At 37.4% G+C, this 15494-nt stretch overlaps 1 protein-coding gene across 1 annotated transcript; it reads left to right on the forward strand.

The window, feature by feature from the left end:
- Positions 1 to 2379: 2379 nt before the first annotated feature.
- LOC107689005 (protein lin-28 homolog A-like) lies at positions 2380 to 14653 on the forward strand. The gene is made up of 4 exons (XM_016486876.1): positions 2380 to 2431; positions 3484 to 3659; positions 9812 to 9996; positions 14443 to 14653. Exons 1-4 carry the CDS (start codon positions 2380 to 2382, stop codon positions 14651 to 14653), a joined length of 624 nt encoding a protein of 207 aa, XP_016342362.1.
- Positions 14654 to 15494: the final 841 nt, after the last annotated feature.

Raw genomic sequence — 15494 nt, forward strand, 5'->3', positions numbered from 1 at the left:
ACCTACAATCCCTGCCTTTGGGTTACAAGTCCGACTAACCATTAGGCCATGACTGCCCCAGGTACTAATATGTATCTTTAAGGTACCAATATGCACCCTATAGGCATAAATAAGATACAAATGTGTAAAGGAAGCGCCCCTGTGACAGCTTTTGTACATTTTTCTAAGAGTGTACAGTGTTTGAACTCTAAACATGTTGCATCATTTGAAGTACTTTCACCAGAATTTTCACCTTTCAGGATTTGCACTGTACAGCCTCATTCACTAGCTTAAAAAGTCATCACACATTCTTATCTCTAAAATGATAGCTTTGTTTGAATTCGAGCACTGCAAGCAAATGAGAAATGAACATTAATCAGGACTGCAAAGGTTTAGTGCATTTAGTACCATTTATGTTAAAACTCAAGTGATAGTTTAAAAAAAAAACATTTAGGAAAATTTGCATTCATCAACATACAGCCACACTGTGAATCGTTAAAGCTCTTTATGAGAAATGTATGTAAATGCAATGTATAAAATACATTTTTCTTCACAAAGCATCTTTTTAGTTCATGACTTAGAAAGCAGAAACGTCTCTTCTCAAGCCCTTGAGATGTGATGTATGTGCAGTATACATGCTTATTGTCTATACAAATGTAACTGGAATGAAGGGTTATTGATAGATAGGTTACTTGTTGCATCACCATAGCAACAATGCATTGATCAATCAGCATGCTGGTTTGATTATTGATTGTTTGGATGGGGGAGGGCAGCTCTGCTTCCTTTCCCTGCATCTCTGATCACAGAATGATGAAGGTGGTGGAAGGCTTTTTCTAACAAACACTTTATAAAAGAATGTCCAAAAATACGTCAGCACACACGACACGCGTTTATCAGAGCTCAGCTTCACTCATATTTGTCATCCTTCAGCGGATCAGTGTGTGTCTGCTGTCTCTGGGCTTTCTCTTGATCGCTGGAGCTTGATTTAGGTCTACACACGCTCAAATGTCTGTTATGCAGATATGATACTTATTCCATATTCAAGCCATTTTTAACACCACTACATGATTTTATAGTGTAACTGGTGAAAGAACAACTAACATCTAAATATCCTAAATGTACGAGTTTTGCACACGCAGTTAATTAACAAACTACCGGTAATAGCTTCAAGGTTATGTTTCTGATTGTTAATGAAAACATATTACACAAATTATGTTTTTTTTTTTTTTATTTGCTCATCATAATAATAAACGGTGATAATGCCGAATAAAGAACTAAAGATCATTTATTTTGTGTAGCCTATCATCTAATCAAATCAAAAGATCGATTGCATTTTTCCTGATCACAGATTCATAGTTTATAATAATGAATGTGCGAAATTAAATCATACCGAATAAATAAAGTCAGTGAATGTCAGAAAACGTTGTTATTTATTTATTTTTTTGTTCTGCAAGAAAAACATATACGAGAAACAACAATTTGATTTATTGTTTATCACTGCCACTGTAATAATCGTTTTGGCCGGAATTTATTCCATAATGCCCAAATTTATTTAAAACAAAAATAGCGAATGATAATATTTACGAATAGCGTAGAATTGAAATATCTTAAAGGTGCATAGGAATATGAATCCTGAACTTTAGGAAGCAATGTAAATCTTATTTGAATTACTGTACAATTAAAATGAGTTGTATCAATTTATTCTTTGTCCCTCTTAATCACGTAAGATAATAAATGATAATGAGAAATGACTGTAATTTTTAGTTTACGCTTTGAAGCTGCATTCAGTCTATTAAACATATTTCTAATGTGATCAGAACAGAAACCCCAATCACACATATATGAGCTGCTTGGCGCGTTTACTCTTCTTTTGACCATTTGATTTAGAAACCTCTAAAAAAAATCTTGTCAATAAAACAAAATAGTTCAGAATTAATCAGAATTCAAAAGATCCATAACCAATGATATGCTGAGTACTACTTAATTAAATGGTAGTGCAAATTTTGATTGTGAAGATGTAACTTTAGTGTCATGTTCACCTTTCCCAATGTGTCATCGCAGAAACAAACATCTACTGTGGGCTTTTGGCCACCTATGTGTGGAGGAGTTTGGGGGCCGGACGTTTGCGTGGTGGTCTCTATGCGTGATTGGCTTGTTTTGGATTGAGGGGGGCATCCATTAAAGAACTGGTGTTGGTCATCCTGGAGGGGAGAGTGATTGGGAATTACGTGGACTTGACCGAAACAGGGAGAGAAAGAGAGAGAGGGTCGAGCATGAGAAGCATCATCAGTTCAGAGCAGTCACCGAAACACAGAGAGACCACCTGGAGAACACTGATTTAACGCAAACATCCCACACTGAACAGCAGGACTAAAACAGAGGAGGCGAAGCGAGGAACCCATGGCAGAGGGTATGTCATTTGTTTTTGGAAGTTCTGGTCCTCTTCCTGAAGGTAGGCCTACATCAAGGTGTTGCTTGTTTAGAAGACGCGGGGGTTGGGGGTCCACGCATTGTCTTCAGGTTTCTTCTTCTCCGTGTCTTTTCCTTCTGACCCCCACTCCCTCGTGTACGCCTGTAAGTGAGGGTATCGTGGAGCTTCTCTGTTTTACCTGAGGACTGAGTTTTGAGAGTGTGTTCATGAGACTTGAGGAGGGTTTTAGGCCCACGCTGCTCGCAGAAGGGAAGGAAACCAAGCGCGTGGATTTCAGTCAGCTCAACATGGGTTCAGTTTTACTCCACGACTATCAAGGTGAAGTAGCAAAAAGTAGGAGTGTGTTCTGCGACGGGTTTGACCATGTTTACACACATCTGGAAAAGTCTCCATCACTTTGCACCTAAAGAACCAGCATGTGTTGCCATTGAGACAAGAGAGCATTAATAAATGAGGTGGTTTTTAAATTGTAGGCATATTAATTATTCCCAGCTTTCTGCATTACAAACGTAGCTGTGTTCTAATCTTGATTTAATAAAAAAAATGAATATTATATATTGTCATTATTATTATTAGGAAATTATTTATAAGTAAAAGAGTTCAAATTGTTTTATCAAGACAATATTATGGCAATTCGTAACTATTTTGTGTTTTGGCGAATTGAATTCATTGCCTCATTTTTTTTTTCCATTTAACACAAAATATTGTAAGAATTTAAATAATTCTGCAACAGAGTTGTAGCAAATGCGCAAGTTAGTTTACTACGCTTTAAATGTAAATATGCGCAAATATGTTTTTATTTGTAACTTTTTTTTTTGTAGTTAACTATTTGCCACAAAACAAAAGATGACTAACCATATTTATTCTGTTTAAAACATTGAAATAAATTTAAAGTGAACCCTTTGAATATGGCGTAGATTTATTGTGAAAATAATTTAATGTAATTTTGGCGGCAATTTTTTGCGTTTCTCTTACATTCGAATTTTGAAATTTCACCTTTGAATACATGCCTGCATGCATATATTTTCTCGTTTCTCTTGTGTCGGTGATGGTAAATGTAAATGGTTTTGTAGGAGGCTGTAAGAAAACAGAGGAGGAGGAGGGGCAGGCCACAGAGGAAGACCCTCAGTCCTACCACGGCTTGGGCGTGTGCAAGTGGTTCAATGTTCGGATGGGTTTTGGGTTCCTGTCCATGAGCACACGAGATGGTGTGCCTTTAGAAACTCCAGTCGACGTGTTTGTCCATCAGGTATGTGTTGAGAAACATGTCAATGTCAAGTAATTTTGTGTAAAATCAGCTGATCAAATAGACGATAATGTTTAGGTCCCTAAATGCCATTATGATCAGATGAATAGAGCGCTGCAATTATTATGTATTTTAGCATCACCCTGGTTCCCTCCAAGAAAAGAAAAAAAGGATTTTTCCATTGACTTGGATTGTTGGATTGGATCTCTGTGACCAACAAAAGTTTATGATTCTTATACACTTTTTGTTCATCGTGATACTCTTCACAAAAGAACACTATTTTCTAAAGTTAAAAGCTACAAAAGCTAAACGTACTACATCACAGTCACATGAATTCGCTTGTAGATCTTAAAGGTCTTTACAAGTCTTAATTACCCATCCAAAATTAAGGCAGTAAAAAGGTAGCAGCAAGTCTTAAATTGCTAAAGTCATGGCATTAAATGTTGCATGCTTTGCAGAAAAAAAAATTATTTTCACTTTGAATTTTCTTTTCCTAAGTCCATTGGTGGATATTTGTTCCTCTTAATCATAAACTAACTTCATTTTGATCAGTTTCATTGAAACAAGACATGTCATTTTGCTTATCAAGTCAATGTATCTTGATTTAAAGGGGTCATATGATGCGATTTCAAGTGTTCCTTTCTCTTTGGAGTGTTACAAGCTCTTGGTGCATAAAGAAGATCTGTAAAGTTGCAAAGACTAAAGTCTCAAATCCAAAGAGATATTCTTTATAAAAGTTAAGAGTCAACCACACCTACCTAAAATGGCTCGTTCTAACACGCCCCCACATATCTACGTCACTGTGTGGGAAGATTTGCATAACGCCGGCCAAATGTTCACGCAAAGAAAGAAGGCATAACTTTAATTCTTGCTGTTGCCTTCGCTGCCATGTTGTGGAGTCGCTGTGTGTTTCGTTGTGAAAGCGAAACTACTTTGATTTGGCCTTCCAAAAGAGGACACAACTAGAAATCACGCTTGAGGTATTTGGCCAATCACAACGCACTGGATAGCTGGCCAATCAGAGCACACCTCGCTTTTTTAGAACAATGAGCTTTGTAAAAATCGACGCGTTTCAGAAAGGCGGAGCATAGAGGAGAAACAATGTACATTATATGGAAAATAATGTGTTTTTTTAACCTTAAACTGCATAAACACATTGCATTACAGCAAATACACAAAATAATGTTCTTTTTAGCAACGTCATATGACCCCTTTAAGAGTCTTTCAACATTTGCACTGGAAAACAAGACAAATATACAAAGGAAGAACACCAGTTTTATTTGCAGTGTGATCAGAAAGTACAGTAAAAGTTATTTCCATATTCTAGTGGTTGGGTAAAGAGCTAATTAAACTAAGGTGTTTTTTTTTTTTGTAAAATGCATTCAAAACTAATTGAGATCCGTAGTAAGTTGTATTTTCCCATACAACTTGGGAAATTTGTATTTTGTTTTTAAGTGTTCATAAAACAACTGATTGTGTGCTCCCTAGATATTTACATTTAGAGAACATTTTATTCCTTCAATTTGGTCTTTAAGAAATCTTAAATTTGCCTTCATAAAACCTGAAGAAATCCCGGTGTTAACGACAGATCTTATTTCAGGCATTTAACCAAAACCCTAAAAACAATAGACTTAAGGACAATGGAACCAGAAGTGCTAATTTGTTTCTGGGTTTTGCCTACAAAAATGTCATCCCTGCAGCACTGTATTTCAACTCTGTTTGCATTGACCTCTTTCCCATTTACCGTTTTGTTTTGTTTTGTTTTGGAAAGCCAACATCTGACACCTAAAATCGCTTAGTCAGCTCAGCTCTTAAATGGCTGAAACCATCATTCCTGATTGCCCAAACACTAGTCATACAGCATCACTCCAAAGTGTTTGAACTTCTGCAGTAATTGTTCGCATATAAGTGTCATGTCTTAAAACAACAGTCTGGCCTATCAGCAATTGTACTTTCAAGGAAGCCCCCTTTAAGCTTGTTTCCTGCCGTAAATTCATTCGCTAGATACGTGTATGCTATTGAAGTAGCATTTAGGAACCGATTTTTGTTGAGGTGACCAACTGGGTTGGCCATTAGTGTCTCAGAAACCAGCTGTGACTATACAGCTCAGACATTTCGTTTTTTTTAATAATCTGGCACATTTAGCACACCACAGTGTTCTCTTAAACAATAGATTAGGAGTAGCATTGGGCATGTAGTACATCTTCTGAGTTGTTGTAGAAGCTTTTAAGCTTTGGGTCTGTCAGTGACAAAGCTTTAGATTTGTAAAGTGGTTGATTGGGGTTTTCAGTAGACAAAGCCAACGCAAGATGGCTGATATAATACCACTATTTATGGAATACATCTTAATTATGCATATGCAAAATTGAGGTTAAGTGAACATTTATGTAACACATTATTATAAGACTCAATTAAAACCGCAAAATGTCCAACTTACATTGACAAGGTGACCCAATGGGGATTGATCAGTTCTTTCAAAATGGTCAGATATTGGCCAGGCCTATATATATATATCGGTCCGTCGGTTCATTCATGATCCACGTGCTACACACACATTCGGTCGTGACAGTGGGCCTCAGCTACACAACATTAACTCCGCTGCTCTTTGTGAGAGCAGACAAAAGAGAGAGAGCGTGACAGATCCTTTCTTTCTTTGTGGACTTTTGCTTCCTATTATGTCACAACCTGCTTGCTTGTGATTTCTCCATCACCTGTGTGACTGTCACAAATGGATCATGCATGTCCATCCAGTACAGATCCTGTGAACATGCTTGCTTCATAGGGTTTTTACTGTAGGAAGAGCTTTAATAGATGCCTTGGAGTATCAGGGGGATGTCAGTGGGAGGAAGGGAAGTTGGGGGTTGGGGGGGGTCACGCGTGTCAAGGGAAATAGGTTAACGGTCACTTTGACTGATACACAATAGAAGTACTTGAAAGGGAACACTGCATCTGCCACAACATAGTTGTAACCAATGATGTTTCCACAAAACATACACAACTACAGATCCTCGTCAACTCCAAGAAGATCTGTAATACTAGTCCTCTAAGGCCAAATCTGATGATCCACTGACAATGTGTTTGATACATTGGTCGTATTTCTTAAAATCACATATAAAACACCCAGGAGAAGTGGAATAATAAAGATTTCTCCTTCATTCTCAGTTTTCAACAAAATATTGACAATAAACTATGTGCTTCATAAACTCTTTTATTATTTATTACTTTTAACGCCTAATATTACTTTAGAGATGTACATCATAATTTCTGCATTACAGCAATGAAAATGATTTGTTTTGCATAACTCTAGGCTACTGACAATTGGAGGAGGGAGATAAAAATGCATTTCACGGTCATGGTGCTTAAAATCTTAATGGTCATATGCAAAATATAATTTCTGTAATTTCTACATCTGCACATTGTGTTCATCAACATTTATGCATTTGTCAGATCCTTTTATCCTAAATTAAAAGGTCCACATTTACATTATCAGTTCTATCACAACGATAAGGCCTGCAGTGCATTTGCTGCATGACGTCACATTGCTGCCATTGTTTGGTGCCAGATGAATATAAAATGCAATGCAATAATTCTTATGCATGAATAGAACGCCATTCTGTGCAGATGGTAGATTTCTAAAATCCTGGATACTGTAAATTACAGGATAGCATCTGTGTCTGTGAATATGGCCTGTAAAAGCTTTCATTTAAAGGAATGGTTTGCCATAAAATGAAATTGTCATTAACCCAACTCAAACATATGATTATCTTTCTTTTGTTGAACACAAAAGGTGAAATTAAGGACTGTTCTGTTCCATGCAAAGATGACAAATGGGCACAGAGGCTTTCAAGCTTCAAAAAGAACATAAAAGTGTCCAGGCAACTCTTGCTCTGTATTCCAAGACTTCTCAAGCCACATAGCTTGTGTGATGAACTCTGTAACTCTATTTTGTGAACAAATCATTGAGACCAGATCTGTGAAACTGTTAAGGAAATTAATTGAAAAGATCTAATTAATTAGTCAAGTCAAGTGAGCTTTATTGTCATTCCGCCATATGTGGAGGCATATAGACGAACGAAATGTCATGCCTCACAGGACCACGGTTTTACACATGTAAACATACATTAACAAACATGGGTATGCACACACAAAAACATAAAAAGGTATCTAAACATATAACCTATACAGATCTACAGATACCCTTATAACATATAACCTAGAAGCAAAAATAAATAAAGCTTTGCAGCCTGTATGAACCTACACATAACTTTCACTATACATAAATACTTTACATAAGACTTAGACATATACACAGAACAAACGTAGTGCAGAGGTACAGAATACAGTGCAGTAGAGACGTCAGGGCAAAAACCAGTGCAAACAATGCAAGATAAAAAAAAAAAGAGAAAGATAATTAAAGTGACGGGGGCACATTGAGGAAAGACTTTTAGTAGGAGCTACTTTTCTCATTAACTACTTATATACTTTTAATGTGTTTTTGCATCCTTTTTACATTTATGCATTTGGCAGACATTTTACATTGCATTCAAGGTATACATTTTATCAGTTGATGCATTCCCTAGGAATCAGACCCATGACCTTGGCATTGCTAGCAGCATGCTCTACTGTAAGCAAAAATAAATAAAGCTTTACAGCCTGTATGAACCTACACATAACTTTCACTATACATAAATACTTTACATAAGACTTAGACATATACACAGAACAAACGTAGTGCAGAGGTACGTCAGGGCAAAAACCAGTGCAAACAATGCAAGATAAAAAAAAAAAGAGAAAGATAATTAAAGTGACGGGTGCACATTGAGGAAAGACTTTTAGTAGGAGCTACTTTTCTCATTAACTACTTATATACTTTTAATGTGTTTTTGCATCCTTTTTACATTTATGCATTTGGCAGACATTTTACATTGCATTCAAGGTATACATTTTATCAGTTGATGCATTCCCTAGGAATCAGACCCATGACCTTGGCATTGCTAGCAGCATGCTCTACTGTTTGAGTCATGGGAATGCCAGTTTTATTTTGAAGCCTGAAAGCTACACTTCCACTTTATTGTAATTTGCATAGAAAGAGGGACGAGTCTTAAAGTCACAATTAAACAGAAATATTTTGATGTACATCTGAATGTAACGGATTATCGAAAAAGAGAAAAAAAGTAGGGTGGGAACTGATTTTGAGATGGGAGTGTTGAATTCAAAAATTAAGATTAAGTTGTCACTTTTTAAATAAATAAAAACATGCATGAATGAATCGTTCGCAAAAAGAACAATAACATGCATTTAGAAAACAGATAGGATAGAGGAATTCCTTGTTTTATTTTCCATGGAAGAGAGAAAAACATATGGGTTTGGAATGATAAGAGTGTGAGTTAATGATGGGTGAACCATTCCTTTAAATAATTAGCTCAGGTGCTCATTTACACTCTGCAACGGGAGCTAATTCTTCACAGGGAAAATGTTCGCCCTCAGGATACACTAAAGCCAAGCAGCCATGTGAAGAATTTTTCAGGACCCCACAGCATCTTCCCAGTGGTCAGTGAGGGGGATTAAGAGACCTGTGTGTGCTGTGGGGGGATGTGTGTGCGTGACTCAGGAATGCTGTAACCCTGGGTACACATGGTAAGGCATGGGTTTTTCATACATAAATCACTCGCTTTCTCTTTCATGTCTCATAAGAACATACATCATCACATAGGCTACTCTGCTAGTTAAAGGAATAGTTCACCCAAAAATGAAAATGAGCTGAAAATGTACTCACCCTCAGGCCATCTGAGATGTAGATGAGTTTGTTTCTTCATGGGAACAGATTTGTAGAAATGAAGCATTCCATCTCGTGCTCACCCATGGAGCCTCTGCAGTGAATGGGTGCCGTCAGAATGAGAATCCAAACAGCTGATAAACACATCACAATAATCGACACGACTCCAGTCCTTCTGTTTCTTTAATGTTGCATTCCTCTGGGACCTTTTTGCTTGGATAGTGTTACACAGTAACACAAACACTGATGATAACAGATGTTTTGTATTTCCAACCTAACAGTAGTTTCTTGTGTTCTGCTTGTAATTACTTCAGTTTCTGTATGAATGTGGATTTGGTCTAGTGACCTTACTGACAATGTCCTTATCTGCCTCTCTCAGAGTAAACTGCACATGGAGGGTTTTCGCAGTCTGAAGGAGGGTGAGGCTGTTGAATTCACGTTCAAGAAGTCCTCCAAGGGTCTTGAGTCTCTACGTGTGACGGGTCCTGGAGGAGCTCACTGTCTGGGCAGTGAGAGGAGACCCAAAGGCAACAGTGTCCAGAAACGCCGGCCCAAAGGAGACAGGTCAGTTATCTCGAGAGCTGTAAACTCTTCAAAATAAAATTCCAGAAGGGGGTTTTCGCAGTGATGTCACAGAAGAACCATTTTGGGTTCCACGGTGAACCTTTCACTGATCAGAGAAGAACATTTGAATCATCTAAAGAACCCTTTTCCACTATGAAGAACTATTTATGCAATGGAAAAGGTTAAAGGTTATTCACGGAACCATCAGAGCCAATAAAAAACCTTTATTTATTTCAGCAGTGTAATTCATTAACAGATTAAGACTGCAAGTCTTTTGTAGAAGGGTTGATATGTTTGTTTGTTTTTTTGGAGGGCATTTACAGCACTGTAAATATGAAATATCTAAATTAAATGGTTTCAGAATTATGATTTAATTTCACTGGATTAATCTGACTACAATAAGTTACACCGTCAAAAGTCATTTTAAAGTTACAGCAGGTTATTTTGTTCGAAATGACGTCACATACAGATTTTGTATATCGTGGCCTTAAATGTTAACCAAACTGATTTCACTTTGAAATTGAATCTCTTTATTGCCATTCTGTGCGTATTTATGTGCATATGAAACTGAAAAAACAAGAATTAAATGTCATGTACGTGAAAGTTTTAGAACAACCTGATTTTTGATATGCATTAGCATTTGTTATACACGTAAACACACTCAGTCACTATTTTATATTACAGGTAGACGATATCTAATCCTTCAGGTGACAATTGTCTATTGGCACTTTTTACAGTGCGTGGGCCTTTCTTCTGCATAGTGCTATATTGTGTATGTTTTCTCAGCCCATAGGGAGAGCCTGAAGCCCTCACTCTGATCTCTCCAAAAATGTGGTTTGGTCGTCTCACCCCTTCCCCCTCCACTGCCTTTGGTTAGGGCTGCATGGACAGGCAGATGTGACCCGGATCAATAACTTGTTTAAAGCGCCTGGTCACTGATGCATTTATGCACTGATGGATATCCAATCCTGAGGCTGTTGTTTACAAAGAGGACTCAGCATTAACATCTGAAAGCCACTTTAAATATTCACTGCAAGGAAGCAGTTTTAGATTTGATTTGTAAAAAGAAAAACATTATGCCTCAGAATTGTACATTTGATTAAAGAAAGTTCTATTTGCATACAAAGAGTGAGGAATATATTTCATGGCGTTTTTGTTCCCTGGAGCCAAACACTACCAAAACAAACCTTTCTCAGCTCTCAGTGCGATTGGACGTTAGAGGCGTATCATTTAGCCCATCAGTCAGTCCGTTCTGATCACTGTGAAAGACACTGTGTTGACAGTATCAGATCGTTGTATCCTCAAAGGGTCTTATGAGGCCTGCGTTCGATTCATCCCCGGAGCATGTTGCCCCTTTAAGAAAACCACATCTGTCCATCATGGTTATTCATTCATCTCAGTGGACTCGCTGCACTGAGCTTCATTGTTTTACTGAAGCAGCCTTTAAAAAAAAAAAAAGAAGTATACTTTAGCATCCTTTTAAAAAGAGTGGTTATTACAGAAATAATTACTTCAGATGAATGCACTTAAGAATATAGAAAGAATGTACTTAAACTGAAAGTAATATTTTCAGACTCTTAATAGCATGTTATATAAAATTAAATAACAATGTATTATAGTTTACATTTATATTACATGCAATTACTCTAAAAAAAGTGTGATTTTAAAACTATTGTATTAAAGCAACAAAAGATTATTAAAACATATGATTTAAAATGTACATTAAGTAAAACATTTAAATTGACATTATTACAAAGTGCACTTTAAAAAAAAAGTGTACTTAAGTGAGTACTTAAGAAGTATGAAAATGTCTCTTTGGGTACACTTAAGTGTCCTTTTATTTCATTAATGTTGTCTACAAGTACAGTTTTTTTTTAAATGCACTTCTAAGATTTGAAGAACACTGTAAGTGCACATTCAATACTATTAAGTGCACTTCTTTTTCACATGGGAGAGCAGAATGTTTGACTTCAGGATGCAGAGGAGAAAACGCCGCAGTTTATTTAATTGATAACGGATGAAGGTGCCTGAGAGAGGTCAGGGGTCAGGATTGCCATGGAAACTGCATGTGTTTAGGGACTGGGTGGGGTGTTTGGGGGTTAGGACTGCAAAAGGTCGTAGTTCATAGGTTGCTGCTGCAGCTTTTTTCAAAATTAGGCCATCATTGCCTTCTGCACGCTTGGTCTGCTGTCTGTCCGTGTCACGTGATGAAGGCCTCGGGTCAGTGCCTGTAAACCACCAGAAGCCTCTCTAGTGTCCCCCAAAAGTCCCCTGTGCCCTGCAGTCACCCACATGACCTCAGCTGAGTGGACATCAATGCAGCAGCGACTGCCCCATACCAGGCACCCATATGCCACTGGGAGCTCCGCACATGGCCCTCCTCTAAATAATTGTGTAAACTCTGACAGCCTGGGCATGAATGGACATCCAGGAAAGCACATTTCAAAATACACTCGGTTATTTATTTTATTTTTAAAAAAAAGCAATGTTTTATTTTAATTGGAATATATTAAAAGTACAAGTATCTGGCCAAAAACATACCTGAGTAAAAGTAAAAAAGTACAACTTTAAATTGTACTTGAGTATTAAAAAAGTACAAATACCCTAACAAAAAAAAAAAAGAGAGAGAGAGAGTGAAATTCTTGTTTTACCATGTTAAACCATCTTCTCAATACAAAGTGAAATTGCTTAATTAAACTGACCAAACCTTTGTATATCTGTCTTACAAAAGATTTTATGCAAAGTAAGAAACAAAACAAAACACAATGACCGCAGGTCAAAAACATCGATCTAGTGCAACAACAACAATTAAATGCAGCACAGCAGAACACAAAAAAATACAGGCTTCACACCCTATTCATGCCATCCCATATGTATATAACTGACTGTCTTCAGATGAACACAAAAAAAAAAAATTTAATCTCTGCATATAATGCAAGTATACGGGACAAGATGACGCTTCAAAAACTACACAGTGAAGATGACGGTAACCAAAACAACCCCTGATGATGAATCCGCGTCTTCTTAAGTGAAATGATAGGCATGTGTAAGGAAAATACAAATATTAATATTTTAAACTTGACCGTCATGTTCGCTTTGTGCGGTTTCTTAAGCTGAGATGTGTGTACTTGATGCATGAAAACAAACCTCACTGATTCTCACATGTCCAAAGCATTTTTGAGCTTCTACTTACCATATTTAATGTGCATAAGATGAAATAAAAATGCAAAAATATAATGAGTGCTTTTTAAGTTGAAATAAAATTGTAAAGAGTAAAAAGTACTGTTTTTTTTCTTCAGAAATGTAATCAAGTAAAAGTACAAGGAGTCACTTTAAATTGTACTTGAATAAAGTGCAAATACCACAAAATAATACTTAAAGGGTTAGTTCACTCAAAAATTAAAATTAGCCCATAAATTACTCACCCTCAAGTCATTCTAGGTGTATATGACTTTCTTCTTTCAGACGAATCCAGTCGGAGTTATATTAAAAATTGTCTTTGATCTTTCAAGCTGTTTAATGCCACTCAGCGGGTGTTGCATTGCATCTGTCCAAAAGAAGTTAAATAAAAAGCGCCCATCCATAAAAAATTGTCTCACACGGCTCCGGGGGGTGAACAAAGGCCTCCTGTAGCGAATCGATGCGTTTTTGTAAGAAAAATATCCATATTCAAAACGTAATAATCACTTTAATGTAGCTTGTGCTCACTGTTGTACACAGAAGCAGCAAACCAACATTTGTTAACAGGAGCAAAGGAAAACCAGTCTCCTCTTGGCTTATATCAAAATCCTCCGACATTTTGTACTTCTAATTAGTGACCATTGTTTTGTTTTGATCTCTCCGCTGCGCTTCCGCGTTCATCACTTCTGAGCGGCGCATGCGCAAAGCTGACCTCATACGTCATCCGCGTATGACGGAGCTGCTTCACACGGAGCTGTTTCTGTGTACAACAGTGAGCGCAAGCTACATTAAAGTGATTATTACGTTTTGAATATGGATATTTTTCTTACAAAAACGCATCGATTCGCTACAGGAGGCCTTTGTTCACCCCCGGAGCCGTGTGAGACACTTTTTTTATGGATGGGCGCTTTTTATTTAACTTCTTTTGGACTGATGCATGAAACACCCGCTGAGTGGCATTAAACAGCTTGAAAGATCAAAGACAATTTTTAATATAACTCCGACTGGATTCGTCTGAAAGAAGAAAGTCATATACACCTAGGATAGTAATTTATGGGCTAATTTTCATTTTTGGGTGACCTAACCCTTTAAGTACAGTAATCAAGTAAAAGTATTTTACACCCCTGAAGTCAGGGTATCATAAATCCTGTTCTGGATTTGATCAGGATTTGAGTCAAACCCTGCTGTAAGTCACTCACGTGATATTGTTCATATGGTGATTGTTTTATTAATTTAAGTACATTTCTTGTTATAATTGTTCTGCAGGTGTTACAACTGTGGTGGTATGGACCACCATGCCAAAGAGTGCAAGCTGCCTCCCCAACCTAAAAGATGCCATTTCTGCCAAAGTGTCGCGCACATGGTCGCCAACTGCCCCGCCAAAGCCCAGCAGTCATCTCAGGGAAAGTCTAGCGGTGTCAAAGAGGAGAAAGCAGAGCACAGTTATTCCCCGCCACCCACCGGGAGCGCCGACTGAAACAGCATAGAACGGTGGAACGACGCTTGAAAACCAATCATATCACTATACTGGAAAAAAAAAAAATGCTAATGCTGCTGTTGGAACTCCCTCAGGTCTATAAAAGCAACAGATGAGAAGAATGTAACTTTTTTTTATTGGTTTAACTCTCAGGAATAGAGCTGCTCTCAGGAATCTCAGTACAATGTTTGGTGTATTTACAGAAGTAGTTATCTCATATCTCATTAAGGGTACGTTTACATGACAATAATGTACTAAAACAGAAAAGTTTTCCATTGTGTTCCGCATACAAATGTCGTCAAAACGATCCCTGTACACACGGATCTGTGTAAACTGCTAAAACACTGCATTATGCATGCCAGGCCAGTAGTTGGCGATGTCGCTTTGTAAAGAAACACTACACGTCTGCGCACCTACATATTCTTCAAGTACTCGTGCATTTAGACTGAACGCGTAATACGTATGCGCATGATGTCACTGTTTTTTATCCACAAATTTATGTTTTAGTAGTTTACACTGAGGCGATAACGGTATTGTTTTCAAAAAACGTGTACTTTGACATTTGAAAGTTTGCGTTTTCAGGCCTCCAAAGCGCCGTTGTTGTGAATGAACAGCCAAAACGCATAAAACGTTTTCTGTTTTGAGTTGAAAACAGCATTGTGTAAACACCCCACGTTATTTTTAAACGTGTTTTCTCTGCAGAGCTCGTCTAGAGTTGGCGAAAGGAATATTCCTAAAACAAAAGTCTTATTCTTACAGTTTATTGACTGTTTGATGTTTCTTGTATTTCTTGATGCTTTTATGAAAATGTTTTTTTTTGGGGTGGGGGGGTGGATTTGGC

This window comes from Sinocyclocheilus anshuiensis, unplaced genomic scaffold (genome assembly GCF_001515605.1).
Source record: "Sinocyclocheilus anshuiensis isolate Anshui unplaced genomic scaffold, SAMN03320099.WGS_v1.1 scaffold181, whole genome shotgun sequence".
Classification (NCBI taxonomy): domain Eukaryota; kingdom Metazoa; phylum Chordata; class Actinopteri; order Cypriniformes; family Cyprinidae; genus Sinocyclocheilus; species Sinocyclocheilus anshuiensis.

Coding starts and splice junctions, on each gene's coding strand:
- LOC107689005 (XM_016486876.1), top strand. CDS start 2,380: ATGGCAGAGGGTATGTCATTTGTTTTTGGAAGTTCTGGTCCTCTTCCT. Junction 2,432..3,483: donor TTCTGGTCCTCTTCCTGAAG/GTAGGCCTACAT, acceptor ATGGTTTTGTAG/GAGGCTGTAAGAAAACAGAG. Junction 3,660..9,811: donor TCGACGTGTTTGTCCATCAG/GTATGTGTTGAG, acceptor TGCCTCTCTCAG/AGTAAACTGCACATGGAGGG.